Raw genomic sequence first — 14,726 nt, 5'->3', positions numbered from 1 at the left:
AGTGAAGTTACAGGTGGAATTTCCCTCCGGCTCTCCTTTCTCTCTGACGTCAGAGTCCAGTGGCAGCGATTTACTGCTGCAATCAAACATGTCCGACAAGGTGATATTCAGGTGACAAAAGACTGGGGGTTGAAAAACCGCAGCGTACAATTAAGGAACTTTGCAAACAGCAGTTCCCCTGCGAGCCTTCAACAGAAAAACAGGCCAACATGAGGTATCTTTTCTGCATGTAAAAAAGAGGAAGTTCGACAGTTTTATTTCTCTTTTCACAAGTCAGTTCCTGCATTTCTGCAAGTCATTTGAGGTGTCAGCCATCTCATATGATTGTTTGTTTAGTGGAAACATAAAAACATTGCCATCTTGTGGTTATTCCTAAACCACCAAATTACACCAAATTACACCTAAGAACGTAATTTTGTTCATATGGTGGCTTCAGAAAATGTTTTTCCCTCGTTTTAAACTTGAAGGAGTTAGCAAGCAAGTCAACTTTATTTAAAGCTGCGTGTGTGGACACTTAACATTAAATCTATGGGTTAAACAAATGTCCCAATAGTTCCTTAATACTCACAATATCTCTGAAAACGGTTACAGGTGGGGTAAACCTGTTTTTAAAGATTACCACATATGCCAATTTGCAATAGATTGCCTGTCTCTTGCAAGGCCGCCCTGAAAGCTTTTGTGAAACTGCAGCGCTGCTTTCTAAATAGGATGAAAGCTCAGATCTCCTTTTTGTGTGTTGCCGAATCAATATCCAGCAGCCCATTAAGACGGGCGGGAACGTCTTGGGCAATAACAAGTGTCTAATGTCTGAGGAGGATCCTCGTCACTGGAGGGAGAGCGGCACAGGACCGGCTCTCCATTATTACCCTCAGTCAGACTGCTGATGGTGACATCACTGTCACATGATAAGAAGGCTACCGGGAAACTGCTTCAGCCTCAACCACACAGTACACACACACACACACACACACACACACACACACACACACACACACACACACACACACACACACACACACACACACACACACACACACACACACACACACACACAGAGACAGAGACCATATCACTCACAACCTGTACATAATTCAAGCTACAGAAGCAGAGAGGACAGGGGAAAAAGAGAAGCTATATATGTGGGCAGAAGCATGGCAGGATGTTTCTAAAACAGGGGCACATGCTGGAAACAAACAAGATGATTTTTTGGAAAGTTTTGCTTTGCATAATTGATTTCAGTGGATTGAAGTTTCCAGTTACCCACAAGCCTCTGCCAGTGTTCCCACCATAGGAAGATTGTGAGGGGGGAGCGGGGTGGGTGAAGGGTTGGCGGGTCCAGCTGGTCCCGTCTCTAGCGGGTCTGACAAGCTGAGAGCTCGTAACTCTTCCCCTCCCTCTGCGTCACAGACGGCTCCTCTGAACTGAGCAACTGCAGTCGACCAATCAGATCGTGTTTGTCCGTCCCATGATACAAGCATCTTGACTGAAAAATGTAAACATCTGGCAAACATTTGGACTTGCCACAAATTAGAGTTGATCAACTATACTATAGAAATAAAATCCCTTTTGCCAGGAATTGCAGACATATATTTGTGGAATTTGGGAAAAACAGCCTTTATATTTGTCCTCCGAGGAAGCTAAAAGAGGATTTCAGACTCACTCTCAAAGCAACTCGCTGGTATTTTAGTGAATATTTTCAGTGTAAGGCCTCTTCAGTTGAATGAGTGACACACGGTGGCGTTGGATTATGGGAAAATATCTGGAAATAGTTAGAAAATGACCATAACAATCTCTGAGAGCTCAAGTTGACATATCAAAACTGCTTAATTAGTGCAACCAACAGTCCAAGACAAAAAGACAAGCAGTTTACTTTAATTGAAGACTTAAAAGAAAATCAAACATCCACATTTTAAAGTCTGGAACTGGGGAAATTTTGGCATTATCGCATAAAAAACAGACAAACTGAATGATTAGTGGATATACCATCGATCAACCAATATATTAATTGATCTAACATTCCAGCTCTGAAACTAATTAACTCTAACAAGAGGCAGAACATCTAACCATGTTAAAAATATAAGGCAGTTATAATAAATACAGTAGATGAACAAGGTTCAATGAGTTAAAGGACTACCCCTTTGTATCAGGGTCAAGACGTACAATAACTCTGACTATGTAGGGCTAATAAATAAGCTTTCATATGTATACACAGAGCTGTAGCATTGTCAAGGGGGCATCACTGAAGCACTTAATTGTTGGGATTTTCAGCACACACACACACACACACACACACACACACACACACACACACACACACACACACACACACACACACACACACACAGTGCAGTCACATGCTGACTGACACAAAGGGGAGACACAGTAATGGAGTAGTAGGCTGCAGGCCATGTATACCAGAGGCAAGTATTGTCATCATATGAGTTTAGTCATGCTTCTTTAGCTGTAGTGTGATATATTTTCTGTGTACTGAGTGTAGGAAAAGTGCAATAATTAACCTAAACTACTACAATATTCTGCATTATATCATTTCCCATTAAAAGCACCAGGAAAAATACATATTTGGTTATCAACATAACTCCAAAAGGTACTCACATAGGCATAGTACACATACATATAGTGAGGCCTACATTGTTAGGTTAAGGTTAGGCTCCAGGAAAGAAAGTAATAAGTATAAAACATGCTGGACTGTGGACTCACCCTGGAAGAAGATGTCATCAGCACAGCAGATGTCCTGTCTTCATGCTAACAGTTTGAGGCTATCCTCTGTCCTCATGAAAACACAAGGCGACGGTAAAGGTGGGACAAACCGGTCCTATAGCTCCATCATCCCTCAGACACCCGTCGGCTTTACCATCCTCTCTGCGCTCGTATGCTTTCTGACACAAGGTTGCAGTTTCCTTCCACAGGGGCTGATGCGTGGGGAATTCCTAGCAGTCACATTTTCCTGGGAAATGATTGGCCCGGGACCAAAGTTTGTCTGACTGTAGCCTCGTAGTAGTAAGAGGAATCAGGAGTGGTGGTTTGAGTTGAGCAATAAAGCACCGAGGGGACGATGTCGGATTAAAAAAACCTTATGGAAAAAAGGTTAGGTGTCCGCGTCATGTCCTATTGCTTAAAAAGTTAATTATGATAAATACATGTTTTTTATTCTGAATATAAATAGGCTGTTATTTACATGCAATCCACTACAGGAACAAAGAAGCTGGTATTTAAGCGACAGCTCGGTTTAACTTTAATGTTAATAAACCTTAACGCGGTCACAGGTGTGACTTTTTAAGCTCAACACGATTTATTCTAATTAAATTCATGCGGAGGAGGAAAGAAAAAAAAAAAGGTGGTTGTAGGCTTCAAGCTTCCGTTGGAGTTTTTTTTTTTGTTTGTTTTCCTTTACTAGACTACGATAAGTGCACAGGGAGATAAAAGTGGAAATGGGCATCTTCCGGGAAGGTCCCAGCCCTTGTGAGAGGAGAGCAATCGAGGATAACTCCTACACGGGCGGGGTCTGCAGAGACTAAGACTAGGACGAGCCTTGATCCTGTTACATGTAAATACACTACAGTTTCACGTATACACTCGCCTTTTGTGCATAATTATGAGTTGCTTTATATTTGGGATGGTAAAACAAACATATCGGGATTTCTTTTGGGAGAGGGATAAAAGTGCGTTCCCATACCGGGAGTCGAACCCGGGCCGCCTGGGTGAAAACCAGGAATCCTAACCGCTAGACCATATGGGAAGGAGCGTGTGTGACGGGTCTCCCGAGAGAATATAAAGATGTGGATGTGATACACGGCCGTGGTTTTGGGTTATTTGTGGTCTGATAAACAAGTATGTTGTGGGGGACGTTCATAGTACACGTTGCATTTAAGACAATCATGTTTTTTTTTATCTTCTTGATTGTCGTGTCGTGTGATTTGCAACTCTCGGGGGCTAGGTACCATCTAGTGGTCCTACACTGGTACTGTGTGGATAAAGGATGTCAGCCATAAATACCTTGGGTTGGTATCGGTTACCAGTTATACCCAAAGTGTAGAATTAAATATGGATTTAATTAAATGATAAACGTTAAAGGAAAAAAAAAACCGAATATGAAGAACAAAGGAGGGATAACACCTTAAAATCACACGACCTGTTACAGCGTTAAAAACAAACTAAATATGGTTGCTAAACATATGACGTAACTCGCTTTGGACGAACACAAGTATTGAGACGGGGGTCCCTCCGGTGGATAAAAATACTCTATCTATGTATACTACGACCTGAAACTGATCTACACAAATACACAAATATACTCCACAATACTAACTTCATTAATACTGTTAGTATTTGTTAATTTGGTTATTACAGTTCACCAATTCACAGCCGGTCGATGAGAACACCCCCCTCCGTCTAGTCCAGATGGTAGCGCCCTTAGTCTAGCACAGGCAGCCAAATATTTGACAAACTAGCAATCGTTGGCTAGTCAGCTAGGAGTTAAAATAATACACCGAGAAAAATACACATTTCCCCACACATAACCCAGCACAGTTTATGCCAAGGGTTTAGGTTTCCGTGTCAACAGGATGTCAACTCCAGCAAGACGACGTTTAATGAGAGATTTTAAACGGTAAGCGAGAGAAAACAGCAGCCAAGTAGCCGTAGCTCAAGCTAGCGTTAGCACTATGAGCTAGCTTGTTAGCATTAGCCGGGACGGCGTTCTGAACTACAACTCGAATAATAATACAACTACACGCACACACGTCGGAGGATTACGGTGGTGTTTTTATGGCTAGGGTCCTTGCTGCTTGTTTTTGGAAGTGTTAACTGGTTAATGACTGGTTATAGAGTGACAGGCAACCATAATAACGACACTGGTAACCAGCAAGTCAGCGAGGAGCAGCAGCGTCGGTGTTGTGCAATTCATGGTCACTGTGGTAGATAGAGATGTCGTACTTCGATGTTTTAAACAGTGAAACATCATATTCAAGCCTTCCCCGACACTGTTAATGGTCATGTGCATGTGTGATAGGTGTGGGGTCACTGGTTTGTTTGTGTAACTGGTTAAAAGAGAGACTGGTATTCAAGTCATTGGCCAGATGGTCCTTCACTGGTTTGGTGAGAGGATCAGTGTCCAAACAAACAGTGATCAAGGGATCTGCGATTCCCAGGCCCTGATGGATCACTATCTATCTAAGCCTGGGGATGAGCAACCATCTGCCAGGCACTTACTAGAAATCTGCAGACACTTATGCACTTATGCTCTTATGCTCTATGGCACATGGTTTCATATCTACAGCATTGTCCTACTGACAGACAGAGGCCAACACTTAATCCTGGTTTGTCCACTGTCTAAATCAATTCATTGGCGTTGTACATTTTACCTCAGATAGGACGGTGCACTATATACAAACTCTCTGTCCCCACTACAATAGGACAACAGTATGATTTCTATCATTATATTACCAAAACAAACATTCCAAGTGAATGATCAGCATTATGGTAATGTTTCCTGTGTATGGATGGTGGAGTGTTTGACAATTTGCAACTCTCAGCCCTCCTTCAGCATACATTGCCCAATGCCCACCCAGCCTTAGAAATACAACATGGTTCTTGTATTCCTGTTTTCATATTCAATGGAGCCTTGCAGTCTGCTGATTTGAACATTAGATTCATCATTCACACTTTCTAATAGTATTAATTAGTATTAAATACCTGCCCCGTAGACCACCACTTGGGGGTTACACTTAAGTAGTAATGACTTTGACTTCCATCTGTTTTTCTCTTTCTAATATCGCCTGTTTTTTGTGATTCAATTGTCCTTTTTTTTTTCTCTTTCTGTTAGACTGCAAGAGGATCCTCCAGCTGGAGTTAGCGGGGCACCATCAGAAAACAATATCATGGTTTGGAATGCCGTCATTTTTGGGTGAGTTAAATAGATTTTTAAAAACCTATTACATACATTGCATTTATTAGTTATTTTGCAGAAGGTTACTGTTTGTTTTTGGCCCTAAAATATATGATAATTCTGTAGTTTATGTCAGCCTGTTTTGTGAGTATATCAAATTAGGGTATGAAACGTTAATTGGATCTTTTTTGAAAGCTATGATTGACAGCCTGTTTTTAACTTCTCTTTCAGACCTGAGGGAACACCTTTTGAAGATGGTAAGTCCTCTTAAAGCTCTTTACATCTAAATAATGTGTGTTTCCAACCCTGTTATGACATAACTCAAGCAAATATTCGTGAGGACCCTATCATTGGACATGGGAAGTTAAAGGACATTCATTTGTATGGTAATGAGTAGATTTTAGATGGTGCATTGTTTTAACTAATGGCTTACTACCCTTGACTTTGTTAAATTGTCCTACAAAACCAAAACTAGTTGTCCAAGAAGGTAAACCTTTTAGTTGGACTTAATTCCTGCACTGTCTTCTTCAGCAACTGTGGGCCCTGTATAGTAAAGTTTTGAATACAATACTTTTGTCGATCTTTTCTTTTCCCACAATTTCACAAAAAGAATCAGTTTCTGATCACTAACTTTGCAAAAAGGATTTAGTCTTGTTTTTGAGTGTTCTATCAAAATCACCAGGAAAAAAACAAATCAAATTGATATAAGCATTTTCTTGTAGGCTAAATCACTGTAATGCACCGTAACACTGTTACTATTATTGACTGTTATTAATGCATTTCAATCATACAATGCCATTTCTTTTTACTTTCAGGAACCTTCAAACTTACCATTGAATTCACAGAGGAATATCCAAATAAACCTCCAACAGTGCGATTTGTCTCAAAAATGTTTCATCCAAATGGTAAATTTGTCATATATAGCACTAACAATTTAATTTGCATAAATTACATTTTGTTTCATGTATACCTTATTTATCCCAGAAGGCTTTATATAATGTGTTCTCCTTTGCAGTTTATGCAGATGGCAGCATATGCTTAGATATACTTCAGAATCGTTGGAGTCCAACCTATGATGTCTCCTCGATCTTAACTTCAATACAGGTAATCTAACATTCCTTCTAATTTCCTCAAATTAGGATTAGTTGAAGATACAAAGAGAAATAATAGCCACATATTTTTTTTAAACAAGTACAAGTAATGTATACCTTATGACTGTCTGTTATGCCATAAAGCTTAATTTGAAACATTTTTTGTTGCATATTTCAAGTCTTTACTGGATGAGCCAAACCCAAACAGTCCAGCCAACAGCCAAGCAGCCCAGCTGTACCAGGAAAACAAGCGGGAGTACGAGAAGAGGGTTTCTGCTATTGTTGAACAGAGTTGGCGTGATTGTTGACCCCTGTTATTGTTCGAGTACGAACAGTGTCCCGCCCAGAATCAAGAAACAACCGATCAAGGAAAAACAGCTGATCTCACAGAAATAAAATGACACATCTTAAAATCCTTCTCAGTATATTTGTCCCATAACTGTTGCTCAGTTTGTATGCTGTTGTGTTGTGGCATTCACTCCTGCCGGATGCTATTGTTGGGCTATAGCGTATGTTTGTTAAAAGTTAATGTACCTTGTTATATCTGGGTTACTTGCTACATGCACCAACTCTTTTCTTAAAAAAAAAAAAAAAAAAAAAAAAAGAAGGCAATAGCCACTCTCTGTCACTTTTCTACCTGTTTCTGTTTACATGAAGTAAACTGGTTGGTGACACGGTGACAGTTAATTAGATGTGCTTGCTGTGTGGTTTGCTGTGTAGATAAAGTATATATTTACAACAACAAAAAACAGCTGTTCATGGGTGTTTCTCCTTCTGTGGCCTCACTTCTTTTGGTTTGTTTCTGTCTTTTGAATGCCTTTCAGAGGGATAGAAAATAAATCTGGCATGGACATCCAGCCCTCTAACAAATTGTCAACTCAACAGATGCCTTTGGGGGTCACTTTTTCTCTCAACTGTTCTCGTAAAGCCATGCCTTTGAGTTTTAAAAAAATGTTCTAGATATTGGTGAATATATATATATACATATATATATCTGTCCCTCTTCAACGCAGACACAAGATATTTAGTTCCCTTTACGGGCACTTGACTTTGTTTCATGCACAGTTTCATAATGCTGACATTTTAAAGGCTGTGTGAGAACATTTCTATGCTATTTTACAATCTTACAAATCAGCGGACATAATAGGCTGACAATACTGTTTAAAAACAGGATGGTGTCTGTTTTCAGAATATTAAACTTTGCACTGGTAACCCATGTAACAAACTGTACATTTTCTTGTAAATAAAATAAATATACATCAGTCGTCTTTGTTTCGTCTTTGTTTCACAATACAAAAATATCCATCTGATGTTATCAGTTTAAATTTATTCAATCATAACAGCTGTGAAAACAAGCAGACAAGTTAACTGTACTCACATAAACCAACACGTCCGACATTTAACAGAGATCACAGCTTACAGTTTTCATGTGAAGATTTTCTGATTATGGATGCAGCTTGTGTTTGTGGAAGGACCTCCAGGTGTTGAAAGAGCAGACAGCATTGCTGGTAGAGACAAGAGATGTTTCACTACATTGAGACTGATATGAGCATCTAGCTACAGTTTGATGCCTCTCATGAGTAAACTGTCAACAATGTTCAACAACAAGCAGTGACATTTTCTGCCAAGTTCCTTAAATAGTCCCGAAACAATAAATGGATCTCGGTTACAAAAACCTCTTTCATTTTTTGAATTCCTTAAGTCACTGGAACATTATCAGGACATGAAACCACAGAGTACTGAAGCTTGTGCAAAAGTTAAACAAATAGAAGACGTGGAATGGCAGGAGACAAATAAAAGACAAATCACTTATTCTAGAGCCCCTGCTAAAGCTAAAGTACAGCTCATGGCAAAGGAATGCAGAAACCACGGGTGATCCCTGAAGGATTCTCTTTTATTAATGCGCGTTGGAAGTTTGTCACATACAAGTATAAACACAGCATTTACACTTGAGTGTGATTTGTACTGAAGTTTTAATGAACGTCTGTTTTTATTTTTATTTATTTTTTCCCTGCATGCACATCAGTGAGAGGCCTGAGGTTTCACGAGCTCGTATCGTCCCACCTGTCCCTCCTGTAAAAGCTGACCAATGAGCTGGTCTTTGTGCACTTTGCGACTGACAATCAGGAACCGTAGCCGTCCCTGTCCGTACGACTTGCTCCGCAGGCCGTATTTCTGAGATATCTGGTGGATCTGCTTGCGTTCATCGTTGGTGAGGTCGGTGGAGAATCGGAGGTCATCCTGGCGGTCTGAACTGGCGTAGTTGCGGATGATGTCCTCGATATCACGCTTGCTGAGCTGGTTCCCGGTTTTGTCCGTGTCCAAACCCAAACCTTCTCTGGAGAACTGCTCCTTCACTTTGATAGGTTCCGCGATACCTTCCCCGTCTCGGCCCAGACCGCCTCCTTTCCAGCCCATCTTGCGGAGCAGCTGGTTTCCGATGTTGTCTTCCTTGATCTCCTGCCTAATGGCCTCCTCGCCAGAGCGAGCCAGGATCTGGGACCGTGATATGGCGTCGCAGTGACCCTCCTTTCTAAGGTTGGATTTGACCACAGCCTGGGTCTGCCTCAAGGTGGCCAAGGCCTCCTCCGCTGCAATGTGCTTCACTATTTTCTTGGGCCCAATTCCTGCAGCTACATACTGTCCTTCCAAGTAAACCTCACACCTCCATCGATGATCAGGCAGAACCGTGAACTTGTAATCAGCAGTCACTTTGTTAAACTGAGCGGTGTCGTTAATGATACAGATTGCATTGTCAGAGTTTTCCAGGATGACCAACTCACTCAGATGCTTCTTTTTGACAACCTGTTGTCCAAAGCGTCCACCACAATCTGATTGATTATTTCCTCTGGAGTATTGTGACAGTTGTTGCTGTTGTTGATTTTGTTGTTGCTGCTGCTGCTGCTGCTGCTGCTGCTGCTGCTGCTGTTGCTGTCGTTGCGCCTGGTTCAGCCGAAGTTTCCTCACAGCGTCCTCAGCCGCTGCATGCTTCGAGCTCTTTTTGGTACCCGTCGACTGCGCCACCAGCTCACCCTGCACGAAAACACTGCACAGCCAAGCACTGCTGTTGGGCAGCAGGTCAAACTTATAGTCTATCTTCATGCGATTAAAAGCCGCAGAGTTGTTGAGAATGCAGATGGCGTCGTGAGCATTGTCCATAACCACAAACTCTGTCCAGTGCTTCCGTTTGTCAGGCTCGTATTGGCCCTTGGAGCTCGGTGTCGGTTTATCCTCTGGGTTTCGGAGTGCAGGTAAAAAGCCCGGCGTTGGGCTGTGCATCTGGCACACAACTATGTCATTGACGACTGAGTGTCTGTATTTGCGCTGCACCACACGAACCTCCACTGTTTTCAGGAAGAGTTTAACAGCCTGCTCAGAGGCCCGGTCCCTCGCTCCATTTTTACTACCAGAGTATCCGGTAGCAAGATACACACCCTGACATCTCAACTCACAGGCATAACCGTCTGTTGGTACTTTCCTGTTCTTCGGTAGGTCGGACTGAGGAATGTCCTTCAGGTTGACATAAATATACTCAGGATTAGTCTTGCAGGCCTGAATGCTGCGGCTCAACATGAAATTATAGTTTGGTGATTCGCTTCCAGTCATGAACACCGGGTCCCTGAACGCAACCGCCAACGCAGACGCTACATTTGAAATCAGCCTTTGCTTCTCATCCAATGTTGGCTGAGATATAGGAATAGGCTGTGCTGAAGAGACCGACTGAGAAACGGTGGGACTGCTCCTGCCCGGGCTGTTGTAGACTCTGGTGAATGGCCTGCTTGACGACGGCCGGTCCTGATGACTGAATCCGAAACCCTGACGTCCCGAATCCCAGCCTCCTGATCTGCTCCCCGCCCCGTATCCATTGTATCTTTGGGGCTGAGAATAGGAATCTGAACCTCGAGAGGAGTGGGCGTCGTACTTTGCTGAGTAGTCCTGCTCTGTTTTTACCATAAAGTTTGACGTGGACCAACGTCCTCCATACCCCAACCCACTTGTGCTACATGAATAAGTCTCTCTGTCTCTTTGGGAACCCCAGGAGTCAGAACTGTACGCTGGCACTCTGTCAATAGCAGGTCTCAGGGAGGAGGAGCCCTGCGCTCTGCTGGGGCCGCTGTAGGAAGAGTGTTCAGAGTCCCACTGTCTCGCACCAAACGTCTCACTCCTCCTGCGCTCCTTATCGTTCTCCTTCTCGTCAGCGCCAGTTCCTCCGCTGCTTCCACCACTGACAAAGTGAACAGGCTCAAAGCGAGGTCTGGAACCAAATTTTGACATAGGCATTTTCCTCATCGGCTCGTCTCCTGCAATAACACAATACAGGTTAAAAAAAAAATACTAAAAAAGACTGTCCGATTTGACTCAAATAATAAATAAATAAATGATCATCCAAGATGGGCACAAAAGGGTTAATGTCATAAAGGTCCAATGAAACTGGTTTGTACGTGTGATTTCCTTCTTTTCTTCAAACAGGATGATGTGGCAGGACTTAATGGTCAAGTTTCTGAAGTAGGCAGGTCAAAGAATTGTAACTTGCCTCCTCAACCATCCCCATTTACAGAGGAGGAAGATGAGCATTTTGTTAGTGTTGTGCTACGCAGATCTGAGCCTTTAACGAAAAGTCTGGTGAACGTCTGTATTTTTCTTATTGTCAACAATTCCCATGAAAAGTGTGAATACAGTGAACAACTCCCTTTAACACAGAGAACGTTGTGCACACATCTTTACAGAGAACACGACACTCTTTCCCTATTGTTGAATTTTTAATGGTAAGATGTGGGCCATATTGTCTGCCCAGAGAATACACTGGTGTTTGGTGGTGCTGTTTACACCCCCGATGCAAATTCATGCTGCACTGGTTGACATGTTTCTTCAAAACGATGAGCATGTGGACTGTACACATACAATCTGCTCCTTAAAACTCAGTAGATCACCAAATTTGCAGCTGAAAATAGTTTCCAACAAATGCACTTTTTACTCTTGTTTGAGTGATGTTTGCTAAAAACAACAAGGCCCAATTGTCCACAGACAGGCTGGAGATAACAGGAAATATGGAGAGCCAGATAATGACATTGGCCGTTTTAAGTTTTTAACTTTTGGTGGGATTTGCAAAACTATAAAACATTGTTAGCCCTTATTGCTGTAACCTGAAGCCATGAGACACACCTCTGAGTCATTTTACTGCAGCATTTATTATATTTTTGGATTGGCCCAAAAACAGCAAATCAGCCTTTTTGCTCAATTAATTAACTTTTTTTTAGTAAAGATTAGTTATAAAAGTGTGATTAAAAAATATATATATTTTGGCGTATTTTGATACAAAGATGTAACAGTGAACCACAAACAGTAGATGACACCACGGCAATGGACACATTCATAAACAAACACAGACGATACAACCCAGATCAACACTCACTGCCATCAGAAGAAGTAGGTCTCTTTTTTGCTTCAGAACTAGGACTTGGGTCAAAGGAGGGCATTTCGCCAGTGTCAGTCCCTTCTGCCATCACCAGCACGATGCAAATCAAATCCAGGCCATACCTGTTATCGAGGCCAAATATGTGAGTTAGACTTTACATGAATGGATGAAACACACACACACACACACACACACACACACACACACACACAGTATCTGGACGTGGAGAGGTAACTAATACTCCATGCTGCCTTGAAAGGCTCAAAACAAACACCACCTGGGACTGAAACACAAACTAACAATACGTGTCTGTGCAAAAATATATATATTGCACAACTAGAAATTAAGTGTAAATTATGAGATTAAATGATAATAATCCAGATGCATTTTGCACCAAAACAAGGCCCTGACAGAATGACGCAGTAGGCCGACAGAGTTCATTTCTCACAAGCAAACATGTTTAAAAAATACACATATCAACAGTAACATGTGGCTTGTTGGCTGTGTCACATGCCTACCTTAAGGTGTAGCCTTTGGTCCGCTTTATAGATCTGTAGTTCAGCTGGGTGATGAGCAGCGCATGTGTTGGTGTGATCGACCGGCTGTTATTATCGTGCTAGCCTGTTTGAGCTAGCTAGCTAACATGGGCTCCCCCGGTAGAGACTGCTAGCATTAGCCAGCTAGCTGCTATGCTAGCCTCCAGCTAACCCAGCAGCACCGAGCCGCTCATAAGGTTTTATATCAGATCCATAAACCCACATGTGCGTTTGTTTCCTCTGAGTGTAACATCCGAGGCGGATTGGTTGAAACGCTGCGCTAGATCTCCTGGGATCTCCAGACACCCATTCAACTGGCTAACTAGCAGAGAGCATCCATTTTCTGCTCCAGCTACAGTAAAAAAAAAAAACATGGCGTCTGTCACCGCAATGACCCACAATGCTTTGCGGCCGGACGGTTCAAGCGCGGTGGGCTGCTGAAGGTTCACCAAGCAGGAAATATTTAGAGTTTTAATTATTATAAGTGTAAGTTTATGTGTCAGTAAATAATAAGTATTTACTGACAAAAAAAATAAAAAAAATAATCTCTTTTGAAAAACATTACACAGGTATTGTTCAGCTAATCTTGTCGAGTGGAAAAAGGATATTAATGTAAATATTTAATACTACTAGTACTTCCAGGGAAACTTAATTTGTTCTGGAATAATATTGACTCTGATTTCACTTTATGCAAAGAGAGGGTTTCAAGAGATATAATAGCAATAAAATCAAATAATTTTATATTATTTAAATTTCTTTAAGCAAAATCTCATGTCCACAAATCCAAATGTTCTAACTCGAAACCCTTATTTATGTTTGGATAAAATGAAACCAAGCACTACGTTAAAACAACTTTTCTCCTCCACAAACAAGAAGGCTATGACAAAGAATTTGAACATAATTTAATGTTCTGTATTTGTAGGAATGAATAATGTCCATCAGCAATGATTGTCTCAGTCGAAAGATAGGCCAGTCCTTTCTTCATCCCTATACTATTCAAATTATTTAATAGATTTATCTTTGTACTCTGCTTAATCTGTTCATCTAAACCATTCCATAAATTCACTTAACTAATTTATATACAACTGCTCTATCCAGCGTTACGAACACAAATGTATTTTTGGATTACATTTTCCTCTTAGGTGTTCTCTGCTTATAACGTTCTGCAAATAAAGGTAGTGCTACCACAGTATAAAATGATCTGGTACAAGTAAAAGTACTGTATTCACAATATTATTTAAGTAAAAGTATTACACACACACATAATAAGTATATAATCATGCAGGGAACGTATTAAACTGTGTACATGACCTCTCATTTGCAAAGTAACTACAATAGCTTTCAAATAAAAGTAAAGAGTAAACCAAGCAGCATAGCATGGCACAGCATTTCCTAAAGTACATGTACTTTAAAATTTAATTAAGTATAGTGCTTGAGGAAATGCACTTAATTGAGTCCCACTGTCCGCTATCTTATACTGTGACATGTATTTTATACCGATCATATAAAGCCTAATAACGAGCCAAATAATATTATATTAGGTGTGTGTTTATTGCACTACATTTGTACTTTGCACCTTAGTCTTTCAATAATTTACAACATTAACTTCACATGGAAATGCTTCCTTAATATCAGGCATCCAGATGCCGCTTTTGAAAATGTCTCATGTGGAATGTAACTTTTTTTATACAATTAAGTTTCTCTCTTTAATGTCCCTCAGGTCCATTTAATTGTGCTTTATATATATATATAAATGTTTTATGAGTAATATGTGTGTT

At 41.1% G+C, this 14,726-nt stretch overlaps 3 protein-coding genes and 1 non-coding gene across 5 annotated transcripts in view; 1 reads left to right on the top strand and 3 right to left on the bottom strand.

Annotated features, from left to right (window-relative positions):
* Window positions 1-2,835, bottom strand: part of elf1 (E74-like ETS transcription factor 1) — a 39,123-nt gene extending 36,288 nt beyond the window's left edge. The window contains exon 1 of the mRNA XM_054597877.1: window positions 2,719-2,835. The gene's annotated coding sequence lies outside the window, so the exon portion shown is untranslated. The remainder of the gene's footprint in view (window positions 1-2,718) is intronic.
* An 850-nt stretch (window positions 2,836-3,685) lies between these two features.
* Window positions 3,686-3,757, bottom strand: trnae-uuc (transfer RNA glutamic acid (anticodon UUC)). Its single transcript has one exon. It is a non-coding gene; the product is annotated as a tRNA-Glu (tRNA).
* Window positions 3,758-4,433: 676 nt separating this feature from the next.
* On the top strand, window positions 4,434-7,594 carry ube2a (ubiquitin-conjugating enzyme E2A (RAD6 homolog)). Its single transcript, XM_054597386.1, has 6 exons — window positions 4,434-4,627; window positions 5,843-5,923; window positions 6,137-6,162; window positions 6,721-6,810; window positions 6,921-7,009; window positions 7,176-7,594. The coding sequence occupies exons 1-6, from the start codon at window positions 4,584-4,586 to the stop codon at window positions 7,302-7,304; spliced, it is 459 nt and encodes a 152-aa protein (XP_054453361.1). The 5' UTR covers window positions 4,434-4,583; the 3' UTR covers window positions 7,305-7,594.
* Window positions 7,595-8,313: 719 nt separating this feature from the next.
* On the bottom strand, window positions 8,314-13,372 carry nkrf (NFKB repressing factor). 2 transcript variants are annotated; one of them, XM_054597539.1, is made up of 3 exons: window positions 12,931-13,372; window positions 12,410-12,534; window positions 8,314-11,297 (listed from the first exon to the last, which is right to left on the bottom strand). In XM_054597539.1, exons 2-3 carry the CDS (start codon window positions 12,498-12,500, stop codon window positions 9,019-9,021), a joined length of 2,370 nt encoding a protein of 789 aa, XP_054453514.1. In that variant the 5' UTR covers window positions 12,501-12,534; window positions 12,931-13,372; the 3' UTR covers window positions 8,314-9,018. The 2 variants fall into 2 exon arrangements, with proteins under 2 accessions (XP_054453514.1, XP_054453515.1); XM_054597540.1 differs by lacking the exon at window positions 12,410-12,534.
* Between the last annotated feature and the right edge of the window lie 1,354 nt (window positions 13,373-14,726).

Source organism: Anoplopoma fimbria, chromosome 4, assembly GCF_027596085.1.
Source record: "Anoplopoma fimbria isolate UVic2021 breed Golden Eagle Sablefish chromosome 4, Afim_UVic_2022, whole genome shotgun sequence".
NCBI lineage: Eukaryota > Metazoa > Chordata > Actinopteri > Perciformes > Anoplopomatidae > Anoplopoma > Anoplopoma fimbria.
The sequence above is the reverse complement of the archived record's forward strand: the minus strand, read 5'-3'. Positions and strand labels throughout refer to the sequence as shown.